Here is a 21,888-nt window from a genome sequence, read left to right as displayed (position 1 = left end):
CACCATGCCGCATTGAACAACACCATGCCGCACTGAACAACACCATCCTGCACTGAACAACACCATCCCGCACTAAACAACACCATGCCGCACTGAACAACATTATGGCGCACTGGACAACATTATGCCGCACTGAACAACACCGTGCCGCACTGAACAACACCATGCCGCACTGAACAACACCATGCCGCACTGAACAACACCATGCCGCACTGAACAACACCATGCCGCACTGAACAACACCATGCCGCACTGAACAACACCATGCCGCACTGAACAACACCATGCCGCACTGAACAACATTATGTCGCACTGAACAACACCATGCCGCACTGAACAACACGATCCCGCATTGAACAACACCATCCTGCACTGAACAACACCATGCCGCACTGAACACCATGCCGCACTGAACAACACCATTCCGCACTGAACAACACCATGCCGCACTGAACAACACCATCCTGCACTGAACAACACCATCCCGCACTGAACAACACAATGCCGCACTGAACAACAATATGTCGCACTGAACAACACCATGCCGCACTGAACAACACCATGCCGCATTGAACAACACCATGCCGCACTGAACAACACCATCCTGCACTGAACAACACCATCCCGCACTGAACAACACCATGCCGCACTGAACAACATTATGGCGCACTGAACAACATTATGCCGCACTGAACAACACCATGCCGCACTGAACAACACCATGCCGCACTGAACAACACCATGCCGCACTGAACAACATTATGCCGCACTGAACAACATTATGCCGCACTGAACAACACCATGCCGCACTGAACAACACCATGCCGCACTTAACAACACCATGCCGCACTGAACAACACGACGTCGCACTGAACAACACGACGCCACACAGAACAACACGACGCCGCACAGAATAACACAATACCGCACAGAACAACACAATACCGCACAAACAGTTTTAGATAATATTACGTCGCAGTCATGTGACGCGGACATGACGTCAATAGGCGGAACTCACGGCAAAATTATAATCCGTGGGCGTGGCTTGCAACAGGAAGTAGGAAAGCGGCAATTCTGGCAAACAAGACACAGCGGTTAGTAACACGATGACTAACAAGGCAAATATTTTTGTTTTCAGCTTGCAACTTGACCGTCTAGAGCGTACAAGGTAATTACAACTGTTTTTTTTTAGCCCTGAAAAGCGAGGGAGTGTGGCGTTTGGGAGGAATGTCGAACTCGGCGTCTGCTTCCAGCCACAGACGCCAAATTTCGACGATTATTTCGACTGGTCAACGGTTGTAAATTATTGCGTTGACTAAAAACTTTATTTAACTCTACTCTTAACTTTGCCGTTTCAGATATGCGGGTATTACACCGCGGAAATGACGTCAATAGGCTGAACTCTCGCCAAAATTCAAATCTGTGGGCGCAATGGCCTTGAGCGAGACACCGGATACAAACACGACGATTATCAACAGAAATATCTTTATTTTCTGCTTGCAAGTGGACCGTCTAGAGCGTACACGGTAAGTACAACTCATTGTGTTTAAAAAGATTTACGTTTGTGTAGTTTGCGTTGCGTTGTATCTGTGAATGTTGGTTGAGGCTAAATGTTAATGTTTAATTTCATTCCTTTAGGTTCCACGGTGTTTGTTGGCTGTATGTTTTCCACTGCAAGAAGAGGCTCGTATCATTGACCAGCAGGAGCTACAATGGTGAGTACCCCTTTCGTCTTCCATTTATGTTAAACACTTCCTATTTCATGTCTAACAGTACTCGATTTAACAAATAACCATAAATAAATACAGTGTGGGCAGTCACGTTAACATATGTGATTATCCTGCCTAATATGTTCATCACAAATATGTCACTAATCACTAATATGTTTATTTGTTTATCACAACACCTTTGGACCTTCAGCAATCGATTATTTCCCTTCATCTACATAGAGACAGAACGATGGTGTCTTAAACATCTCATTCATTTCACCAAATAACTTCACGCAGGTGGATAACGGCCGTCTCGGTCACGCTATGTTGCGTGATGCAGTTTTGAAGAACCAAATGCATTTATTCAATGAATAAGTCAAGCTAGTTCTATGTTTATGATGTTGTAAGTTACGGTACCGATTGAAGTTGAGTTCGAAGCCAGTGGAAAACAGCGCTGCGTTTGTGCTCTCCAGGTACAAATGTTGTGATCTCTGACTGACGACCGGGCGAGACTCGAGTAAGAGATGTCCAAACGAGCTCCGGCAGGGCGGGCCAAGGCGGAGCGAACGGACGCCCTTCAGGCCGCCAATGACGAGCTGAGAACCAAACTGATGGACGTCCAGTTAGAACTTCAGCAGGAGAAGAACAAGGTGAAAACCTCAACAGACAGACACTGCCTGCCTCCCTGCCTGCCTCCCTGCCTGCCTCCCTCCCTCCCAGTTTTCCCGATGTAGATTAGACATGCGTGTGCCATGACTGTGTCAGCCTACATCAACAAATGCACCGAGGACGTCAGCACCACTAAGAATATCATCACCCGGGGCAACCAACGACCCTGGATGACTGAGGAGGTACGTCAAACGCTACGAGCGCGGAACTCTGCCTTCAAGTCTGGCGACAAGGAGACACTGAGGACAGCGAGAGCCAACTTGAACCGTGCCATCAGGATAGCGAAGCGAGACCGCAGTCGAAAATTTCAGGATCGTTTCCACGACGTCAAAAACATCAGGAGTATGTGGCAAGGCATACGGGCGATTACAGACTACAACTCACTCTCCCCCCCCCCCCCCCCCGGTGGGTGTAGTTGATGCTGACTTTCTAAATGGTCTAAATAACTTCTTTGGGAGGTTCGAGGCACTAAACGGCACTCCAGCAGTTAAAACTGTCCCCCATCAGGAAGAGGAGGTACTCTGCCTTGACTCCGCCGATGTGTTGAAGACCCTGAGGAGAGTCAACCCCTGTAAGGCCCCTGGCCCCGACAACATTCCTGGGCGTGTGTTCAGGGAATGTGCAAGTCATCTGGCTGGGGTCATCACAGACATTTTTAACACCTCGCTGGGCCAAGCCACAGTGCCGGCGTGCTTTAAGACTGCCTCCATCATTCCGGTGCCGAAGAAACCTCAAATCACCTCATTTAATGATTACCGGCCTGTTGCACTGACTCCGGTTATGATGAAGTGCTTCGAAAGGCTGCTTAAAGGTCACATCGTTTCCAGACTCCCCCTATTATTTGACCCGTTCCAGTTTGCCGACCGGCAAAACCGCTCCACTCAGGACGCCATCTCCTCCGTTCTTCACCTGAGCCTGGCTCACCTGGAGGAGAAGAACACCCATGTGCGGAGGCTGTTCCTGGACTTCAGCTCAGCGTTTAACACCATCATCCCACAGCATCTGGTAGGAAAATTGGAACACCTGGGCTTCAACACCCCCCTTCGCAACTGGCTGCTAGACTTCCTCACCAACAGACCTCAGTCAGTCCGGGTCGGACAGAACACCTCTGATGTCATCAGCCTCAGCACAGGCTCCCTTCAGGGCTGCGTCCTGAGCCCCCTGCTGTTCACCCTGATGACACACGACTGCGTCCTCAGGTTCACCACCAATCACATCGTGAAGTCAGCAGACGACACAACGGTGGTGGGGCTCATCAGAGACAACAACGACCTGGACTACAGAGAGGAGGTGGAGCAGCTGGTGGGCTGGTGCAGAGAAAACAGCCTGATCCTGAATGAGGAGAAGATGAAGGAGATCATCGTCGACTTCAGGAAAAAACAGCCTCACCACGCTCCACTGATCATCAACAGCTCAGCTGTGGAGGTGGTCAGCACCACCAAATTCCTGGGGGTCCACATCACAGAAGACCTCACCTGGACTATGAACACTACGGCACTGGTCAAGAGGGCACAGAAGCGCTTGTACTTCCTGCGGAGGATGAGGAGAGCCCACCTGCCCCCACCCATCATGAGGACGTTCTACAGGAGCACCATAGAGAGCATTCTGACAAGCTGTCTCTCTGTGTGGTGTGGAGGCTGCACCGCCTCCGATTGGAAGAACGTGAGGAGAGTGGTGAGGACAGCAGAGAGGATCATAGGGGCTCCTCTTCCCTCCATTCAGGACATTTCATCTCAGCGCTGCATGTCCCGTGCCCGTAACATCATCAATGACCCATCACACCCCCACCATGGACTGTTCTCCCTGCTGCCCTCTGGGAAGAGGTTTGCAGCATCCGCTGCAGGTCCACCAGGTTCTGCAACAGCTTTTTCCCTGCTGTCATCAGACTGTTGAACACTAGAACTGTTGAGCTCTAAACTGAACTCTGCATCACACATTCACAGAACTGTACTTTATGACACTACTCTATCTTGCACTATCTCGCACTACCAACTTTACTGAACTTGTATAAACCCTTTAAATAGAAGTTTAATACATGGTTTAGCATTCCTCTGCACACTCTTGAATACTGTTTTGCCTACTTGCACTATTGCATAATTATCACTGCTGCACTTTATACTTATTTTTAATATATATATATATACATATAGTATATGTATATATATATATTTTCATAGGATATGTTACTTCTATTCAACTGCAATATCACTACTTTGTTGTAAGACGTATGCAACGGAATTTCGTTTTGTCTGCACCATGTGCAGACAAGATGACAATAAAGTTTGTCTAAGTCTAAGTCTAAGTCATGTCAGGTCAGCTGTCTGGAGAGAGAGAGAAGTCAGGACCTGCGGGCGGAGCACCACCGTGCCACCGCCGCCATGACGGAACTCAAAAGCAAACTCCATGAGGAGAAGCAGAAAGAGTTAGCCATTACCAGGGAGACATTACTGCGGCATCATGAAATGGAGCTGATGAGAGTGATCAAAATCAAAGATGGAGAGATCCAGCGACTGAACGCCTTGGTCCTCAGCCTGAGGGACGGCTCCATGGACAAGGTGATCCGCTCTATCCGTGTCTGACTATCCGCACGCCACGTCGGGCTTCGATGCGGCCGCTACCGTATTGTGTAGCTTGTCCCCAGTAAGCGTCGCGGCGCTCCGTTGCGGTCTCAACGGCCCGGTGTGGCGCAATGTCTGCTCAGGTGAGGAGGGGGGGCGCTTTGCTGGCGGAGGTGGAGGAGACGCGGCGGTGTCGGGAGACCGAGCGGTGTCGCCTCCACCAGGAGCGCGGAAGAAGCCCTGGCAGCGGCCCAGCAGGCCTGGCAGTCCCGAGCGGCCGAGCTCCGATCGGCTCATCACCAGCATCGGGAGGAGCTGAGCCGAACCAAGAGAGACTGCGAGAGGGAGATCCGCCGACTGGTAGGACTGATCAGATGCGCGGTGCGTGGCTATGTTCCCAATTTCGTTGTATACCTGCAGTGCAATGACACCTAAGGCATTCTATTCTATTCTATTTCACAAGAAGAAAATGTCCGGTTGCTCGCTTCGCTTTTGTCACAGCAAAGGTGTTCTAGTCGATTCAAGAAAAAAAAATTGGCCGGTTGCTCTCTTTGTTTTTGTCACAATTCTGGCAAATGAGTTTGCCCGCCTGCCTGAGCGCTCCCCGTTTGTACATCCAGACGGATGAGATCAAGCTGAAAGACAGAGCGGTTAGTGTTTTGGATGAAGCCCTGGGGCCGGCCACGTCCACCGCCTTCAGCTGCACACTCAGGCTGCCGAGCAGCAGATCGCTGCCCTGAGGGATTCCCAAAGGGCGGGCCTAAACTACCCTGGAAGTGGGGTCAACGCCGCTACTAGCAATCCTCTTCATTGCGTAAGCCACCTCATCACACACTTGCAGTACGCATGACTTAATTCGTTGCTGGAGGAAGGTAGCACAAAAACAGTTTTGAACTTTGAACGAGTGCTTGTGTGTGTGTGTTGCGGGGCGTTTTCAGTCTCAGGAGGATCGGGACACGCGACGGTTTCATCTGAAAATCGCTGAGCTCAGCGCAGTCATCAGGAACCTGGAGGATCGAAACGCCCTGCTTTCTGAAGAGCGCAATGAACTGGTAATTTATTGACGGCACGCTTGAAGGTTTGCGCTACGTTTGATGCGCGCCATCCAGCGAGGCACCCATTGCGCTTGCTTATTAGTTGAGCGGCGCGTCGAGTCGGTTGCCTGGTAGATGTCTTTTATTGGGAGCCAAAGCCACGATTCCGTTCAAACCGATGCAAAAGGAATGGATACGTTCTGGCCCGCGTGTTGTGCGTCTTTCACATCCTGCACTTCATGCTTGCAGCTAAAGCGACTGAGAGAAACAGAAAGCCAGTTTCTGCCACTCCTGTACAAAAACAAACGCCTGAGCAGGAAGAATGAAGAACTCTCGCTGGTGCTGTGTCGCCTTGAAAACAAAGTGCGCTTTGTCACCCAGGAGAACGAGGAGATGGCAAGCTTGGTAAGTCGACGCGGACAACGGCGGCGTGCCAACAGAGTCCACTGCATTTGTGTTCCACAGAGAAGGCCTAGTTCGCTCAATGACCTGGACCGCGGTTGCGGCCAGCAGGACGGTGAAATGGAGTTCCTTCAAGTTGTGGAGCAGCGGCACATCATCGACGACTTGTCCAAGGTCTTCAGGCAGGCGACTCGGTGCACGTACGGCAGCGCCACGCTCGCTCGCTGTCGCCAGGAAACCTTTTCCGTCCAAAGCTTGGCCGGCGGCCGCCATCCAAAAAATTGGCCCCTTAAATTCCAACCTTTCAAGCAGGAGCATTGTGCGCACGCGTTTGAACACGCTTTAGACTTGTTTTGCCGTTTTCAGCAGCTCAAAGCTCCCGTTTTGTCAGCGCCTTTGCCACTCGCTGTGCGCTGAAAACGACGGACTTGCCCGGCTGCTCAGCCCGTCAACCATGAGCCGCGAGCGCGACATCATTGTCCGTAGGCAGCTAGTGGCAAAATGCACCCTGTTAGAGTTGCGCTCGCTCCAACTTATTTTGCAAGAACCACACGGGAGACAAGTAAGTTCTTTTGGACACCTGCAGGTGGAGAGTCCATCCGTTGTACGAATGAAGTCTGACTCTCGGCTCCTGCACGAGCATTTTAATTAAGAGAAACAGGGTGGGTGTAAGAGTGGATTGAATAGAGGAAGCCCTTGACCTCTAGTCAAAACATAGCAAGGGGTGTTTTACGACTTTGTGTAGGAAGGGATAAGCGATAGGGATAAATAAGGGATAAATAATATTATTTATTACAGATTGCAGTCAAAGTCAAAGCAACATAATGATACGATAAAGATAATCTGGAAAACCCTGACACACCCTGTAGTTGTCACTTTTGGAAAAGACGAGCGTCCCTCCAATCATCGCCGGTGACGTGTTTTTCAGGCTCTGGAGACAGGAGCTCATGTCAGAAATGTCATTGTGAGTCGCGTTTGTTTCTGCGCCGGAGCCGTTCGTTCCCTTTGCATCCAAAGAATCTCAAAGGCGGATTATTTGTGTCGACAGGAGAGAGATTTGCTGCTACGATACCGACGTCGAGAATCTCTGAGGAGGAACAAAGCGTGAGGTCCTGCAAGGTGAGTCTGTTTGTTTGCGGCTGCTTGGTGTTGCGCAAGATGAAATGGCCTTTTTCTCGCTATCGTTCCTCTCGTCGATTCATCGTGAGGTGTCGCTTCAGTTTGTTCAGAGAGATGTTTGCTTCCGCGCCCGCAGGTCATCGAAACATTTTACGGCTACGACGAAGACGTGTTGGTGGACTCGGACGGATCGTCCTTGTCTTTTCACACCGACAGAACCCCCGACACGGAACCCGAAGAGGTAGCCCGCCATTTCTGCCAGCGTATTGGCACCAAACATTCCTCTTCAGCCTGGAATCGGACTCGTCTTTGCGTCGCGGGTGCTTTGTCGCCGGTCTGACTGATTCTGGTACTAGTGCTGTGTTGCATTGGTGTGTGCACGAAGAGGCGGAGCTTCGCTACCGCCAGCTGACGCAAGAATATCAAGCGCTGCAACGAGCCTACGCTCTGCTAGCCCAGACCAGCGAAGGGGACTACGACGCCGAGAAGGAGATCAAGGTGGCGCCCCTTCCCGCAACCCCCGGCCGGGTCGCAGCCTCCCCGTTCTCACCCAGCCTCGGGTGTTCTCTGGTCTGAAAGGAGGAGGAGGAGCCTCCCTCCTCCTCCTTTCAGACCAGAGAAAAGCTGATGGTAGAAATGGGTCACTATCAAAGCAGAGTAGCAGATCTGGAGTCAGCGCTGAAGCAACAAGGACAGGTAAGCTCATCAATGAGCACACCTTTTTCTCAGACAAAATAGCTACATTCTTCAGTCACTCATTCGTCTGGCATTACTGGACCAACCCCCCCCCCCCCCGAACGTGGCTGGGAAAATGCGGAGAAAAGCAAATGTCATTTTCCAGTCAACCAAAGAATTTGTGGATGAAAATGACACAACATTCCAAAGCTGTCCACGCGTTTGTCTCTTCTAGAATGTCAAGTGGGTGGAGGAGAAGCAGCTGCTGCGTCAGAGCAATCAGCAGTTGGCGGAAAAGGTGACGGAAAGAAAGGCGCTGGGCGGAGTCGCTTGGCGTCACACCTGTCGGGAAGCCCCGCAGATGAGGTCTGACTGTCTTTTCAGGTCAGGCGGATGGAGGCGGAAGAAGCGCGTCTGAAAGAGCACATCCAGGATATCCGAGACCAAAACGAACTGCTTGAGTTCCGCATCCTGGAGCTGGAGGTGGGAAGACTCGCACAAGCGTGTTGAGGCCAGAGATGTGACGGACGGACGGACGGACGGACGGATGCATGCCTCTGCCTTTCAGGAGAGGGAGTGGCGCTCCCCCGTCTTGAAGTTTCTGCAAGTCCGTTTCCCAGACGGCCTCAGCCCTTTGCAGATCTACTGCGAGGCCGAGGGCGTGAGCGTACGTAAGGCGTCCCTCGCAACCCTAACCTTAACCCGAGGTCCCAGAACACCTTACATTGCTCCTTGCGCCTTTCCCCCGGACATCGTCATCAGTGATCTGATGAAGAAGCTGGACATCCTGGGCTATAACGCCGTAAGTGTATGTCGAACTCCTTATGTTCGCACTCCACGAGACTCGGCGGCTCAAATGTGACTTTTGGAAGGCTTTGCGCTGAAAGAAGCTTGTTGACGCTGTGCCTTTGGGCTCTTCTATGTTCTGCAAGCAGAAGGGCTACCTGGATGAAGAGTTGGACTTCAGGAAGTGTTCCATGGACCAGGCTCATAAGGTAAGCCGCCCTCAAATCTCCCGCCGGACCACTGATGGACGAGGATTGCGGCCCAGAGGATCCTGGAGCTGGAGGCCATGTTGTACGAGGCGCTACCGCAGCGGGACTGCCCCGCCACGGACGGCGAAAAAGCCAGCCACGCTGGCGTGAATGACGTGCTGACGGCGGATCAGAGAGAAGAGCTTAGGAGCGCCGTGGACCAATGGAAGCGAGCCCTGATGTGCGAGTTGAGGGAGCGCGACGCTTGCATCCTCCAAGAGAGAATGGATCTGCTGCACAGCGCGCAACAGGTAAGGGCCCAAAGCCAGCCCGGCACTTACTTGCACGCTTACTGGCTTTTGAATGCCACTTTCCATTTGTCCGTCCTAGAGGAACAAAGAGCTGAAAGAATTCATCAAAGCTCAGAAGAGACAAATCAAACAATTGGAGGAGAAGTTTCTGTTTCTCTTTCTATTCTTCTCCTTGGCCTTCATTCTGTGGCCCTAACACCAGCTGGTGAGTGAGCTCCAGCGGCACCGCACTCGACACCTCCGATACACTGCCAGCCGGTCTCAGACGTTGGCAGACGCTCCGATGCCAACGTATACCCCCCGCCACGGTGACAGAGGCACCGCGTCACACCGGCGCTCATCCAATCAGAAGGCAGGAAAAGCAAATTCACATGCAGGGCACTTTTGAACCAGAAGAGAGCGCCACAAAAAACGGTTGTTGCCCCAAACGCGCACTAAAAAGGGTCAGAATAACAAGAGTCCCACTGGCCAGCCGGGGCCACCCGTCCAGCTGTTTCTTCAGGGGGGAAAAAAATTGGAGTCACCGGTGAGTACATTTTGCATTTAGCTCTGCTTTTCTGCTTCTGTCTTCAAGTGTGTGGCATCCTGCGATCAAAGATTCAGCCAACCCCAAAGCGGTTGACCTCAACGTCCCACCACCATGCCTACCAGAGCAGGTGACGTGATGCTTTGGACATCCTTCCGTCTCAGATGCCCAAAAGTACTCTTTGCCACATCTGCGGCAATACGGTGTCTTTTCAAAGGTGCAAATAAATCCAGCGTGGGCGGAACACGCACGTCTTCGGTTTTTCCCGCTTTGTTTGTGTGACAGCTGTTGTGAAAATTTTATACAAATAAAGTTGTATAGTACAGGTTTGGCCAAGCCGCAACTCCCGAACCGCATGCGGCTCTTTTATGTTCATATCAACATTTGTGTGTGTGTGTGTGTGTGTGTGTGTGTGGGGGGGGGGGGGGGGTTGTGCGTGTTGGCTTCACTTGAGTTCAATTTGGTATTTTGGTCAAAAGCGCATGTGGTGAAATTCCACAAAGTAGGATGGGCAAACACATTTCTTTAAACTATGAGTGTCAATTGGGCTCTCGAAATGGCAGGGAAAAGATGCACAGCAAAACGAAAATACGTAGATGAACACAGGACGTTTTAATCAGAGTGGGAAAGTTTCTATTTTTTGTTGAACGTGATGGCAAACCATTCTGCCTGATATGTCAGACCTCAGCGCATTTCAAAGATTCAAATCTTCAGCGCCATGCACTTCAGCTCACTCCATGCTAACATTGATCAGGCGTCGAACCCGCAACATCATGCTTAAGAGGTGGCCATGCTAACCAGTGCGCCATTATGTCAACGCATAATAACTAAGTCTACTGATCAAAACAGCGGTTACTATATGACGTCGCTACGTCGTGGTCACGTGACGCAGACAAGACGTCAATGGACGTGGGCAGAGTTAACTTGTTTAAAAGGGAGTGGGCAGAAGAAATATTTAATTTATTTAAATCTATTTTGAGTGCACACCATTATGCCAATGCATAACAACTGTAAATCTACTAAACAAAACAGCGGTTGCTATATGACATCTGCCACGTCGTGGTCACGTGACATACGTGACGTCGATGGGCGTAACTTTCGCCGGAATTCAAATCCGCGGGGAGAGTTAACTTGTTTAAAAGAGAGTGGGCAGAAGAATTATTTAATTTATTTAAATCTATTTGGTGTGTGCGCCATTATGTCAATGCATAACAACTGTAAGTCGACTAAACAAAACAGCGGTTGCTATATGACGTCTGCCACGTCGTGGTCACGTGACGCGGACGTGACGTCGACGCCTACTTTACATCCCACCGATCACAGGACCCCTCGGCTGCATAACCGTGCCCCCTTCCCAACCAATCGGATTTGCTATACGCGAAAACGACGCCAATGGAAAGAGCTTCCGCCCAAATTTAAATCCGTGGGCGTGGCTCGCAGCAGGAAGTAGGAAAATGGCGGCGATGTTGACAAAGACACAGCGGATGGTAACATACGACTAACAAGAGAAATATTTTTATTTTCTGCTCGCAACTGGACCGTCCAGAGCGTACACGGTAAGTACAACTCATCGTTTTTAAAAAGAAGTACTTTTGTTGCCCTGAAAAGCGAGTGAGCGTGGCCTTTGTGGGGGACGTCGAATTTCGACGATTCTTTCTGGTCAACGGTTGTAAATGATTGTGTTGATTAAAAAAGAAAACTTGATGTAACTCTACTTTTAACTGCCGTTTCAGATAGATTTGGAATTGCATCACATCCAATTTTGCCTAGAGCGTACACGGTAAGTAACACTCGTTGTGTTTAAGGAGATTTACGTTTGTAATAGCAGAAGTGTAGCCGCGTTGCGTTGTACGTGTGAATGTTGGTCCAGGCGAAATGTTAATGTTTAATTTCATTCCTTTAGGTTCCACGGTGTTTGTTGGCTGCAAGTTTTCCACTGCAAGAAGAGGCTCATATCATTGACCAGGACCGAGCTACAATGGTGAGTAGCCATAACATTTATGTTAAACACTTCCTATTTCATGTCTAACAGTACTTGATTTAACAAATAACCATAAATAAATACAGTGTGGGCACTGAAGTTAACATATGTGATTATACTGCCTAATCTGTCACCGAGTAGATTGTTGCAAAGTAATATAAGATCCAAAGTTGTAATTCAGAATAGTTTTCAAAAGAAGGCCATTAGAATTATATACAAGTCTGATTACCCTGAACAAGCTATTAATTAAATCACAAATTCTTCAATTCAAAGATTTGGTAGATTATCAGACAAATAATGTCTAACAGTAATTGATTTAACACATCACGATAAGTAGATTGAGTGTGGGCACTCTCAAGTTAACATATGTGATTATACTGCCTAATCTGTTACAGAGTATGTTGTTGCCAAGTAATGTAGAATAGATCCAAAGTAGTAATCCAGAATAGTTTTGAAGAGGCCATTAGAATGATAAACAAATCTGATTACCTTGAACATAATAACAAGCTAAGTGTTTAATATGTCCTATGAAGTCAAAATTGGGCACCATCATGTGGTGAAATTTGGAATTGCATCACATCCAATTTTGCCTGGGAACAAACAGATTACATAAATCTTAGTTTTGAATAAGCCACTCCTTCTCAAACAAGTAAACTCTGCCCATTTTGCGCAGTAGATGTTCTGTTAATATCTAGTATTTATACAAAGTCATAATTTAAATTGCTTTCAACCTTCATTCATCGGTTCAACCAACATTACTCGCTCTTATTACCAACTTGTATTGATTTAACTAAGCGTTTAATACTTCCTATCAGGTCTCAAATCGAGATTTGGCAAAATACAATTTCAGCAAATACAATTTTGCCAGGGAACAAAAATAGATTAAATAAACTAAATAAGTCCTCTTCCCATGAAATAAATCAGAAAAGTCTGTCTTGTAACCAGTCCTCTTCAAACAAGTAAAGTCTGCCCATTTTGTGCCGTAGATTTTGTGTCTATGCCTAGTATTTAAACAAAATCATAATTTAAACGACTTCTTTCCTTCATTCACTTTGGAAATTTGGAATTGCAGCAAATCGAATTTTGCCAGGGAACAAAAATAGATCAATTAAACTAAATAAGTCTTCTTCCCATTAAATAAATTAAAAAAGTCTGTCTTGTAACCAGTCCTTTTCAAACAAGTAAAGTCTGCCCATTTTGTGCCGTCGATTTTGTGTTAATGCCTAGTATTTATACAAAATCATAATTTAAAGGACTTCATTCCTTCATTCACTTTGGAAATTTGGAATTGCAGCACATCAAATTTTGCCTGGGAAGAAAAGTAGATTAAATAAATTTAATAAGTCTTACTACTTCCCATTAAATAAATTAAATACGTCTTACTTGTTCCCACTCCTTTTCAAAACAGTAGTTTAAAACGAGGGCCCTTCACTCAATCTTTAACCTCAACCCCGCACGTTGTGTTGTATCTGTGAATGTTGGTTGTGGCCAAATGATAGTTTTCTTTCATTCGTTTAGGTTCCAAGAAAACTTGATGTAACTCTACTTTTAACTGCCGTTTCAGATAAGCGGGTATTACGTCGCAGTCATGTGCCGCGGATATGACGTAATTGCCCGAACCTCCGCCAAAATTCAAATCTGTTGGCGCGATGGCCGTGAGCCACTGAGCAGCGACGATTATCAACGGAAATATCTTTATTTTCTGCTTGCAACTGGACCGTCTAGAGCGTACACGGTAAGTAACACTCATTGTGTTTAAGGAGATTTACGTTTGTAATAGCAGAAGTGTAGCCGCGTTGCGTTGTACGTGTGAAAATTGGTCGAGGCGAAATGTTAATGTTTAATTTCATTCCTTTAGGTTCCACGGTGTTTGTTGGCTGCAAGTTTTCCACTGCAAGAAGAGGCTCGTATCATTGACCAGGAGCGAGCTACAATGGTGAGTAGCCATAACATTTATGTTAAACACTTCCTATTTCATGTCTAACAGTACTTGATTTAACAAATAACCATAAATAAATACAGTGTGGGCACTGAAGTTAACATATGTGATTATACTGCCTAATCTGTCACCGAGTAGATTGTTGCAAAGTAATATAAGATCCAAAGTTGTAATTCAGAATAGTTTTCAAAAGAAGGCCATTAGAATTATATACAAGTCTGATTACCCTGAACATAACAACAAGCTATTAATTAAATCACAAATTCTTCAATTCAAAGATTTGGTAGATTATCAGACAAATAATGTCTAACAGTAATTGATTTAACACATCACGATAAGTAGATTGAGTGTGGGCACTCTCAAGTTAACATATATGATTATACTGCCTAATCTGTTACAGAGTATGTTGTTGCCAAGTAATGTAGAATAGATCCAAAGTAGTAATCCAGAATAGTTTTGAAGAGGCCATTAGAATAATAAACAAATCTGATTACCTTGAACATAATAACAAGCTAAGTGTTTAATATGTCCTATGAAGTCAAAATTGGGCACCATCATGTGGTGAAATTTGGAATTGCATCACATCCAATTTTGCCTGGGAACAAACAGATTAAATAAATCTTAGTTTTGAATAAGCCACTCCTTCTCAAACAAGTAAACTCTGCCCATTTCGCGCAGTAGATGTTCTGTTAATATCTAGTATTTATACAAAGTCATAATTTAAATTGCTTTCAACCTTCATTCATCGGTTCAACCAACATTACTCGCTCTTATTACCAACTTGTATTGATTTAACTAAGCGTTTAATACTTCCTATCAGGTCTCAAGGCAAGATTTGGCAAAATACAATTTCAGCAAATCCAATTTTGCCAGGGAACAAAAATAGATTAAATAAACTAAATAAGTCTTCTTCCCATTAAATAAATCAGAAAAGTCTGTCTTGTAACCAGTCCTCTTCAAACAAGTAAAGTCTGCCCATTTTGTGCCGTAGATTTTGTGTCTATGCCTAGTATTTAAACAAAATCATAATTTAAACGACTTCTTTCCTTCATTCACTTTGGAAATTTGGAATTGCAGCAAATCGAATTTTGCCAGGGAACAAAAATAGATCAATTAAACTAAATAAGTCTTCTTCCCATTAAATAAATTAAAAAAGTCTGTCTTGTAACCAGTCCTTTTCAAACAAGTAAAGTCTGCCCATTTTGTGCCGTCGATTTTGTGTTAATGCCTAGTATTTATACAAAATCATAATTTAAAGGACTTCATTCCTTCATTCACTTTGGAAATTTGGAATTGCAGCACATCAAATTTTGCCTGGGAAGAAAAGTAGATTAAATAAATTTAATAAGTCTTACTACTTCCCATTAAATAAATTAAATACGTCTTACTTGTTCCCACTCCTTTTCAAAACAGTAGTTTAAAACGAGGGCCCTTCACTCAATCTTTAACCTCAACCCCGCACGTTGTGTTGTATCTGTGAATGTTGGTTGTGGCCAAATGATAGTTTTCTTTCATTCGTTTAGGTTCCAAGAAAACTTGATGTAACTCTACTTTTAACTGCCGTTTCAGATAAGCGGGTATTACGTCGCAGTCATGTGCCGCGGATATGACGTAATTGCCCGAACCTCCGCCAAAATTCAAATCTGTTGGCGCGATGGCCGTGAGCCACTGAGCAGCGACGATTATCAACGGAAATATCTTTATTTTCTGCTTGCAACTGGACCGTCTAGAGCGTACACGGTAAGTAACACTCATTGTGTTTAAGGAGATTTACGTTTGTAATAGCAGAAGTGTAGCCGCGTTGCGTTGTACGTGTGAAAATTGGTCGAGGCGAAATGTTAATGTTTAATTTCATTCCTTTAGGTTCCACGGTGTTTGTTGGCTGCAAGTTTTCCACTGCAAGAAGAGGCTCGTATCATTGACCAGGAGCGAGCTACAATGGTGAGTAGCCATAACATTTATGTTAAACACTTCCTATTTCATGTCTAACAGTACTTGATTTAACAAATAACCATAAATAAATACAGTGTGGGCACTGAAGTTAACATATGTGATTATACTGCCTAATCTGTCACCGAGTAGATTGTTGCAAAGTAATATAAGATCCAAAGTTGTAATTCAGAATAGTTTTCAAAAGAAGGCCATTAGAATTATATACAAGTCTGATTACCCTGAACAAGCTATTAATTAAATCACAAATTCTTCAATTCAAAGATTTGGTAGATTATCAGACAAATAATGTCTAACAGTAATTGATTTAACACATCACGATAAGTAGATTGAGTGTGGGCACTCTCAAGTTAACATATATGATTATACTGCCTAATCTGTTACAGAGTATGTTGTTGCCAAGTAATGTAGAATAGATCCAAAGTAGTAATCCAGAATAGTTTTGAAGAGGCCATTAGAATAATAAACAAATCTGATTACCTTGAACATAATAACAAGCTAAGTGTTTAATATGTCCTATGAAGTCAAAATTGGGCACCATCATGTGGTGAAATTTGGAATTGCATCACATCCAATTTTGCCTGGGAACAGACAGATTAAATAAATCTTAGTTTTGAATAAGCCACTCCTTCTCAAACAAGTAAACTCTGCCCATTTCGCGCAGTAGATGTTCTGTTAATATCTAGTATTTATACAAAGTCATAATTTAAATTGCTTTCAACCTTCATTCATCGGTTCAACCAACATTACTCGCTCTTATTACCAAGTTGTATTGATTTAACTAAGCGTTTAATACTTCCTATCAGGTCTCAAGGCAAGATTTGGCAAAATACAGTTTCAGCAAATCCAATTTTGCCAGGGAACAAAAATAGATTAAATAAACTAAATAAGTCTTCTTCCCATTAAATAAATCAGAAAAGTCTGTCTTGTAACCAGTCCTCTTCAAACAAGTAAAGTCTGCCCATTTTGTGCCGTAGATTTTGTGTCTATGCCTAGTATTTAAACAAAATCATAATTTAAACGACTTCTTTCCTTCATTCACTTTGGAAATTTGGAATTGCAGCAAATCGAATTTTGCCAGGGAACAAAAATAGATCAATTAAACTAAATAAGTCTTCTTCCCATTAAATAAATTAAAAAAGTCTGTCTTGTAACCAGTCCTTTTCAAACAAGTAAAGTCTGCCCATTTTGTGCCGTCGATTTTGTGTTAATGCCTAGTATTTATACAAAATCATAATTTAAAGGACTTCATTCCTTCATTCACTTTGGAAATTTGGAATTGCAGCACATCAAATTTTGCCTGGGAAGAAAAGTAGATTAAATAAATTTAATAAGTCTTACTACTTCCCATTAAATAAATTAAATACGTCTTACTTGTTCCCACTCCTTTTCAAAACAGTAGTTTAAAACGAGGGCCCTTCACTCAATCTTTAACCTCAACCCCGCACGTTGTGTTGTATCTGTGAATGTTGGTTGTGGCCAAATGATAGTTTTCTTTCATTCGTTTAGGTTCCAAGAAAACTTGATGTAACTCTACTTTTAACTGCCGTTTCAGATAAGCGGGTATTACGTCGCAGTCATGTGCCGCGGATATGACGTAATTGCCGGAACCTCCGCCAAAATTCAAATCTGTTGGCGCGATGGCCGTGAGCCACTGAGCAGCGACGATTATCAACGGAAATATCTTTATTTTCTGCTTGCAACTGGACCGTCTAGAGCGTACACGGTAAGTAACACTCATTGTGTTTAAGGAGATTTACGTTTGTAATAGCAGAAGTGTAGCCGCGTTGCGTTGTACGTGTGAAAATTGGTCGAGGCGAAATGTTAATGTTTAATTTCATTCCTTTAGGTTCCACGGTGTTTGTTGGCTGCAAGTTTTCCACTGCAAGAAGAGGCTCGTATCATTGACCAGGAGCGAGCTACAATGGTGAGTAGCCATAACATTTATGTTAAACACTTCCTATTTCATGTCTAACAGTACTTGATTTAACAAATAACCATAAATAAATACAGTGTGGGCACTGAAGTTAACATATGTGATTATACTGCCTAATCTGTCACCGAGTAGATTGTTGCAAAGTAATATAAGATCCAAAGTTGTAATTCAGAATAGTTTTCAAAAGAAGGCCATTAGAATTATATACAAGTCTGATTACCCTGAACATAACAACAAGCTATTAATTAAATCACAAATTCTTCAATTCAAAGATTTGGTAGATTATCAGACAAATAATGTCTAACAGTAATTGATTTAACACATCACGATAAGTAGATTGAGTGTGGGCACTCTCAAGTTAACATATATGATTATACTGCCTAATCTGTTACAGAGTATGTTGTTGCCAAGTAATGTAGAATAGATCCAAAGTAGTAATCCAGAATAGTTTTGAAGAGGCCATTAGAATAATAAACAAATCTGATTACCTTGAACATAATAACAAGCTAAGTGTTTAATATGTCCTATGAAGTCAAAATTGGGCACCATCATGTGGTGAAATTTGGAATTGCATCACATCCAATTTTGCCTGGGAACAAACAGATTAAATAAATCTTAGTTTTGAATAAGCCACTCCTTCTCAAACAAGTAAACTCTGCCCATTTCGCGCAGTAGATGTTCTGTTAATATCTAGTATTTATACAAAGTCATAATTTAAATTGCTTTCAACCTTCATTCATCGGTTCAACCAACATTACTCGCTCTTATTACCAACTTGTATTGATTTAACTAAGCGTTTAATACTTCCTATCAGGTCTCAAGGCAAGATTTGGCAAAATACAGTTTCAGCAAATCCAATTTTGCCAGGGAACAAAAATAGATTAAATAAACTAAATAAGTCTTCTTCCCATTAAATAAATCAGAAAAGTCTGTCTTGTAACCAGTCCTCTTCAAACAAGTAAAGTCTGCCCATTTTGTGCCGTAGATTTTGTGTCTATGCCTAGTATTTAAACAAAATCATAATTTAAACGACTTCTTTCCTTCATTCACTTTGGAAATTTGGAATTGCAGCAAATCGAATTTTGCCAGGGAACAAAAATAGATCAATTAAACTAAATAAGTCTTCTTCCCATTAAATAAATTAAAAAAGTCTGTCTTGTAACCAGTCCTTTTCAAACAAGTAAAGTCTGCCCATTTTGTGCCGTCGATTTTGTGTTAATGCCTAGTATTTATACAAAATCATAATTTAAAGGACTTCATTCCTTCATTCACTTTGGAAATTTGGAATTGCAGCACATCAAATTTTGCCTGGGAAGAAAAGTAGATTAAATAAATTTAATAAGTCTTACTACTTCCCATTAAATAAATTAAATACGTCTTACTTGTTCCCACTCCTTTTCAAAAAAGTAGTTTAAAACGAGGTCCCTTCACTCAACCTTTAACCCTATTTATTCACCTTCTAGGCTAAGTGTTAAAGGCTAAGTGTTAAAGGCTAAGTGTTAAAGGCTAAGTGTTAGAGGCTAAGTGCCAGAGGCTAGGCGCCAGAGGTGAGTTTTTGTGGGCTGAAGTTTTAGTGGGGTTAGTGTGAATACAATCCAAAAGAATACAACAGAATACAATACAATAGAATATAATACATAGATTCAATTCAATAGCTCTTACTACTTCCCATTAAATAAATTAAATACGTCTTACTTGTTCCCAATCCTTTTCAAAAAAGTAGTTTAAAACGAGGGCCCTTCACTCAACCTTTAACCTCAACCCCGCACGTCACATTGTGTTGTATCTGTGAATGTTGGTTGTGGCCAAATGATAGTTTTCTTTCATTCGTTTAGGTTCCACGGTGTTTGTTGGCTATGTTTTCCACTGTCAGAAGGATGAAAATACAAAGTACAACGCTTGGACGTGGGCGAAGACGTCACCGGTGAGTCCTTCCTTCCTATTTATTTACCTTCTAGATGCTAGAGGCTAAGTGTTAGAGGCTAAGTGTTAGAGGCTAAGTGTTAAAGGCAACACAATACGAACAACACAACACAATACGAACAACTCAACACAATATGAACAACACAATATGAACAACACAACACAATACGAACAACACAACACAATACGAACAACACAACACAATACGAACAACACAACACATTACGAACAACACAACACAATACGAACAACACAACGATACTGCACTGAACAACACGATACCGCACTGAGAAACACGATACCGCACTGAACAACACGATACCGCACTGAACAACACCATGCCGCACTGAACACCATGCCACACTGAACAACACCATCCCGCACTGAACAACACCATGCCGCACTAAATAACACCATGCCGCACTGAACAACACCATGCCTCACTGAACGACACCATGCCGCACTGAAAGACACCATGCCGCACTGAACGACACCATGCCGCACTGAAAGACACCATCCCGCACTGAACACCATGCCGCACTGAACAACACCATCCTGCACTGAACAACACCATCCCGCACTGAACAACACCATGCCGCACTGAACAACATTATGCCGCACTGAACATTATGCCGCACTGAACAACACCATGCCGCACTGAACAACACCATGCCGCACTGAACAACATTATGCCGCACTGAACAACACCATGCCGCACTGAACAACACCATGCCGCACTGAACAACACCATGCCGCACTGAACAACACCATGCCGCACTGAACAACATTATGCCGCACTGAACAACACCATGCCGCACTGAACAACACCATCCTGCACTGAACAACACCATTCCGCATTGAACACCATGCCGCACTGAACAACACCATCCCGCACTGAACAACACCATCCCGCACTGAACAACACCATGCCGCACTGAACAACATTATGCCGCACTGAACAACATTATGCCGCACTGAACAACACCATGCCGCACTGAACAACACCATGCCGCACTGAACAACACCATGCCGCACTGAACAACATTATAACGCACTGAACAACACCATCCCGCACTGAACAACACCATGCCGCACTAAACAACATTATGCCGCACTGAACAACATTATGCCGAAATGAACAACACCATGCCGCACTGAACAACACCATGCCGCACTGAACAACACCATGCCGCACTGAACAACACCATGCCGCACTGAACAACACGATCCCGCATTGAACACCATCCCGCACTGAACAACACCATGCCGCACTGAACAACACCATGCCGCATTGAACAACACCATGCCGCACTGAACAACACCATCCTGCACTGAACAACACCATGCCGCATTGAACAACACCATGCCGCACTGAACAACACCATCCTGCACTGAACAACACCATCCCGCACTGAACAACACCATCCCGCATTGAACAACACCATCCTGCACTGAACAACACCATGCCGCACTGAACAACACCATGCCGCACTGAACAACACCATGCCGCACTGAACAACACCATGCCGCACTGAACAACACCATCCTGCACTGAACAACACCATCCCGCACTGAACAACACCATGCCGCATTGAACAACACCATCCTGTACTGAACAACACCATCCTGCACTGAACAACACCATGCCGCACTGAACAACACCATGCCGCACTGAACAACACCATGCCGCACTGAACAACACCATGCCGCACTGAACATTATGCCGCACTGAACAACAATATGTCGCACTGAACAACACCATGCCGCACTGAACAACACCATGCTGCACTGAACAACATTATGCCGCACTGAAAAACACCATGCCGCACTGAACAACACCATTCCGCACTGAACAACACCATGCCGCATTGAACAACACCATGCTGCACTGAACAACACCATGCTGCACTGAACAACATTATGCTGCACTGAACAACACGATCCAGCATTGAACAACACCATGCCGCACTGAACAACACCATCCTGCACTGAACAACACCATCCTGCACTGAACAACACCACCCCGCACTGAACAACACGATCCCGCATTGAACAACACCATCCCGCACTGAACAACACCATGCCGCACTGAACAACACCATTCCGCACTGAACAACACCATGCCGCACTGAACAACACCATGCCGCACTGAACAACACCATGCCGCACTGAACAACACCAT

The 21,888-nt window shown here is 44.9% G+C and overlaps 1 protein-coding gene and 2 long non-coding RNA genes across 4 annotated transcripts in view; all 3 read left to right on the top strand.

Annotated features, from left to right (window-relative positions):
* Window positions 1-9,157: 9,157 nt before the first annotated feature.
* On the top strand, window positions 9,158-10,312 carry LOC148378899 (janus kinase and microtubule-interacting protein 3-like). 2 transcript variants are annotated; one of them, XM_088367690.1, is made up of 3 exons: window positions 9,158-9,451; window positions 9,531-9,656; window positions 10,026-10,312. In XM_088367690.1, exons 1-2 carry the CDS (start codon window positions 9,239-9,241, stop codon window positions 9,645-9,647), a joined length of 330 nt encoding a protein of 109 aa, XP_088223816.1. In that variant the 5' UTR covers window positions 9,158-9,238; the 3' UTR covers window positions 9,648-9,656; window positions 10,026-10,312. The 2 variants fall into 2 exon arrangements, with proteins under 2 accessions (XP_088223816.1, XP_088223814.1); XM_088367688.1 differs by having other exon boundaries at window positions 9,531-10,312.
* Window positions 10,313-11,879: 1,567 nt separating this feature from the next.
* LOC148378898 (uncharacterized) lies at window positions 11,880-15,840 on the top strand. Its single transcript, XR_015855562.1, has 5 exons — window positions 11,880-11,958; window positions 13,523-13,693; window positions 13,817-13,894; window positions 15,467-15,637; window positions 15,761-15,840. It is a non-coding gene; the product is annotated as an uncharacterized LOC148378898 (long non-coding RNA).
* A 1,423-nt stretch (window positions 15,841-17,263) lies between these two features.
* The window catches only part of LOC148378895 (uncharacterized), a 62,892-nt gene continuing 58,267 nt past the window's right edge, over window positions 17,264-21,888 (top strand). Inside the window, exon 1 of the long non-coding RNA XR_015855548.1 lies at window positions 17,264-17,573. This is a non-coding gene — a long non-coding RNA (uncharacterized LOC148378895). The remainder of the gene's footprint in view (window positions 17,574-21,888) is intronic.

Source organism: Syngnathus floridae, unplaced genomic scaffold, assembly GCF_059516105.1.
Source record: "Syngnathus floridae isolate MCC-2025c unplaced genomic scaffold, RoL_Sflo_1.0 HiC_scaffold_24, whole genome shotgun sequence".
Taxonomy (NCBI): Eukaryota; Metazoa; Chordata; class Actinopteri; order Syngnathiformes; family Syngnathidae; genus Syngnathus; species Syngnathus floridae.
Note: the sequence above shows the minus strand (reverse complement) of the source record. Positions and strands in the feature narration are given on the sequence as shown.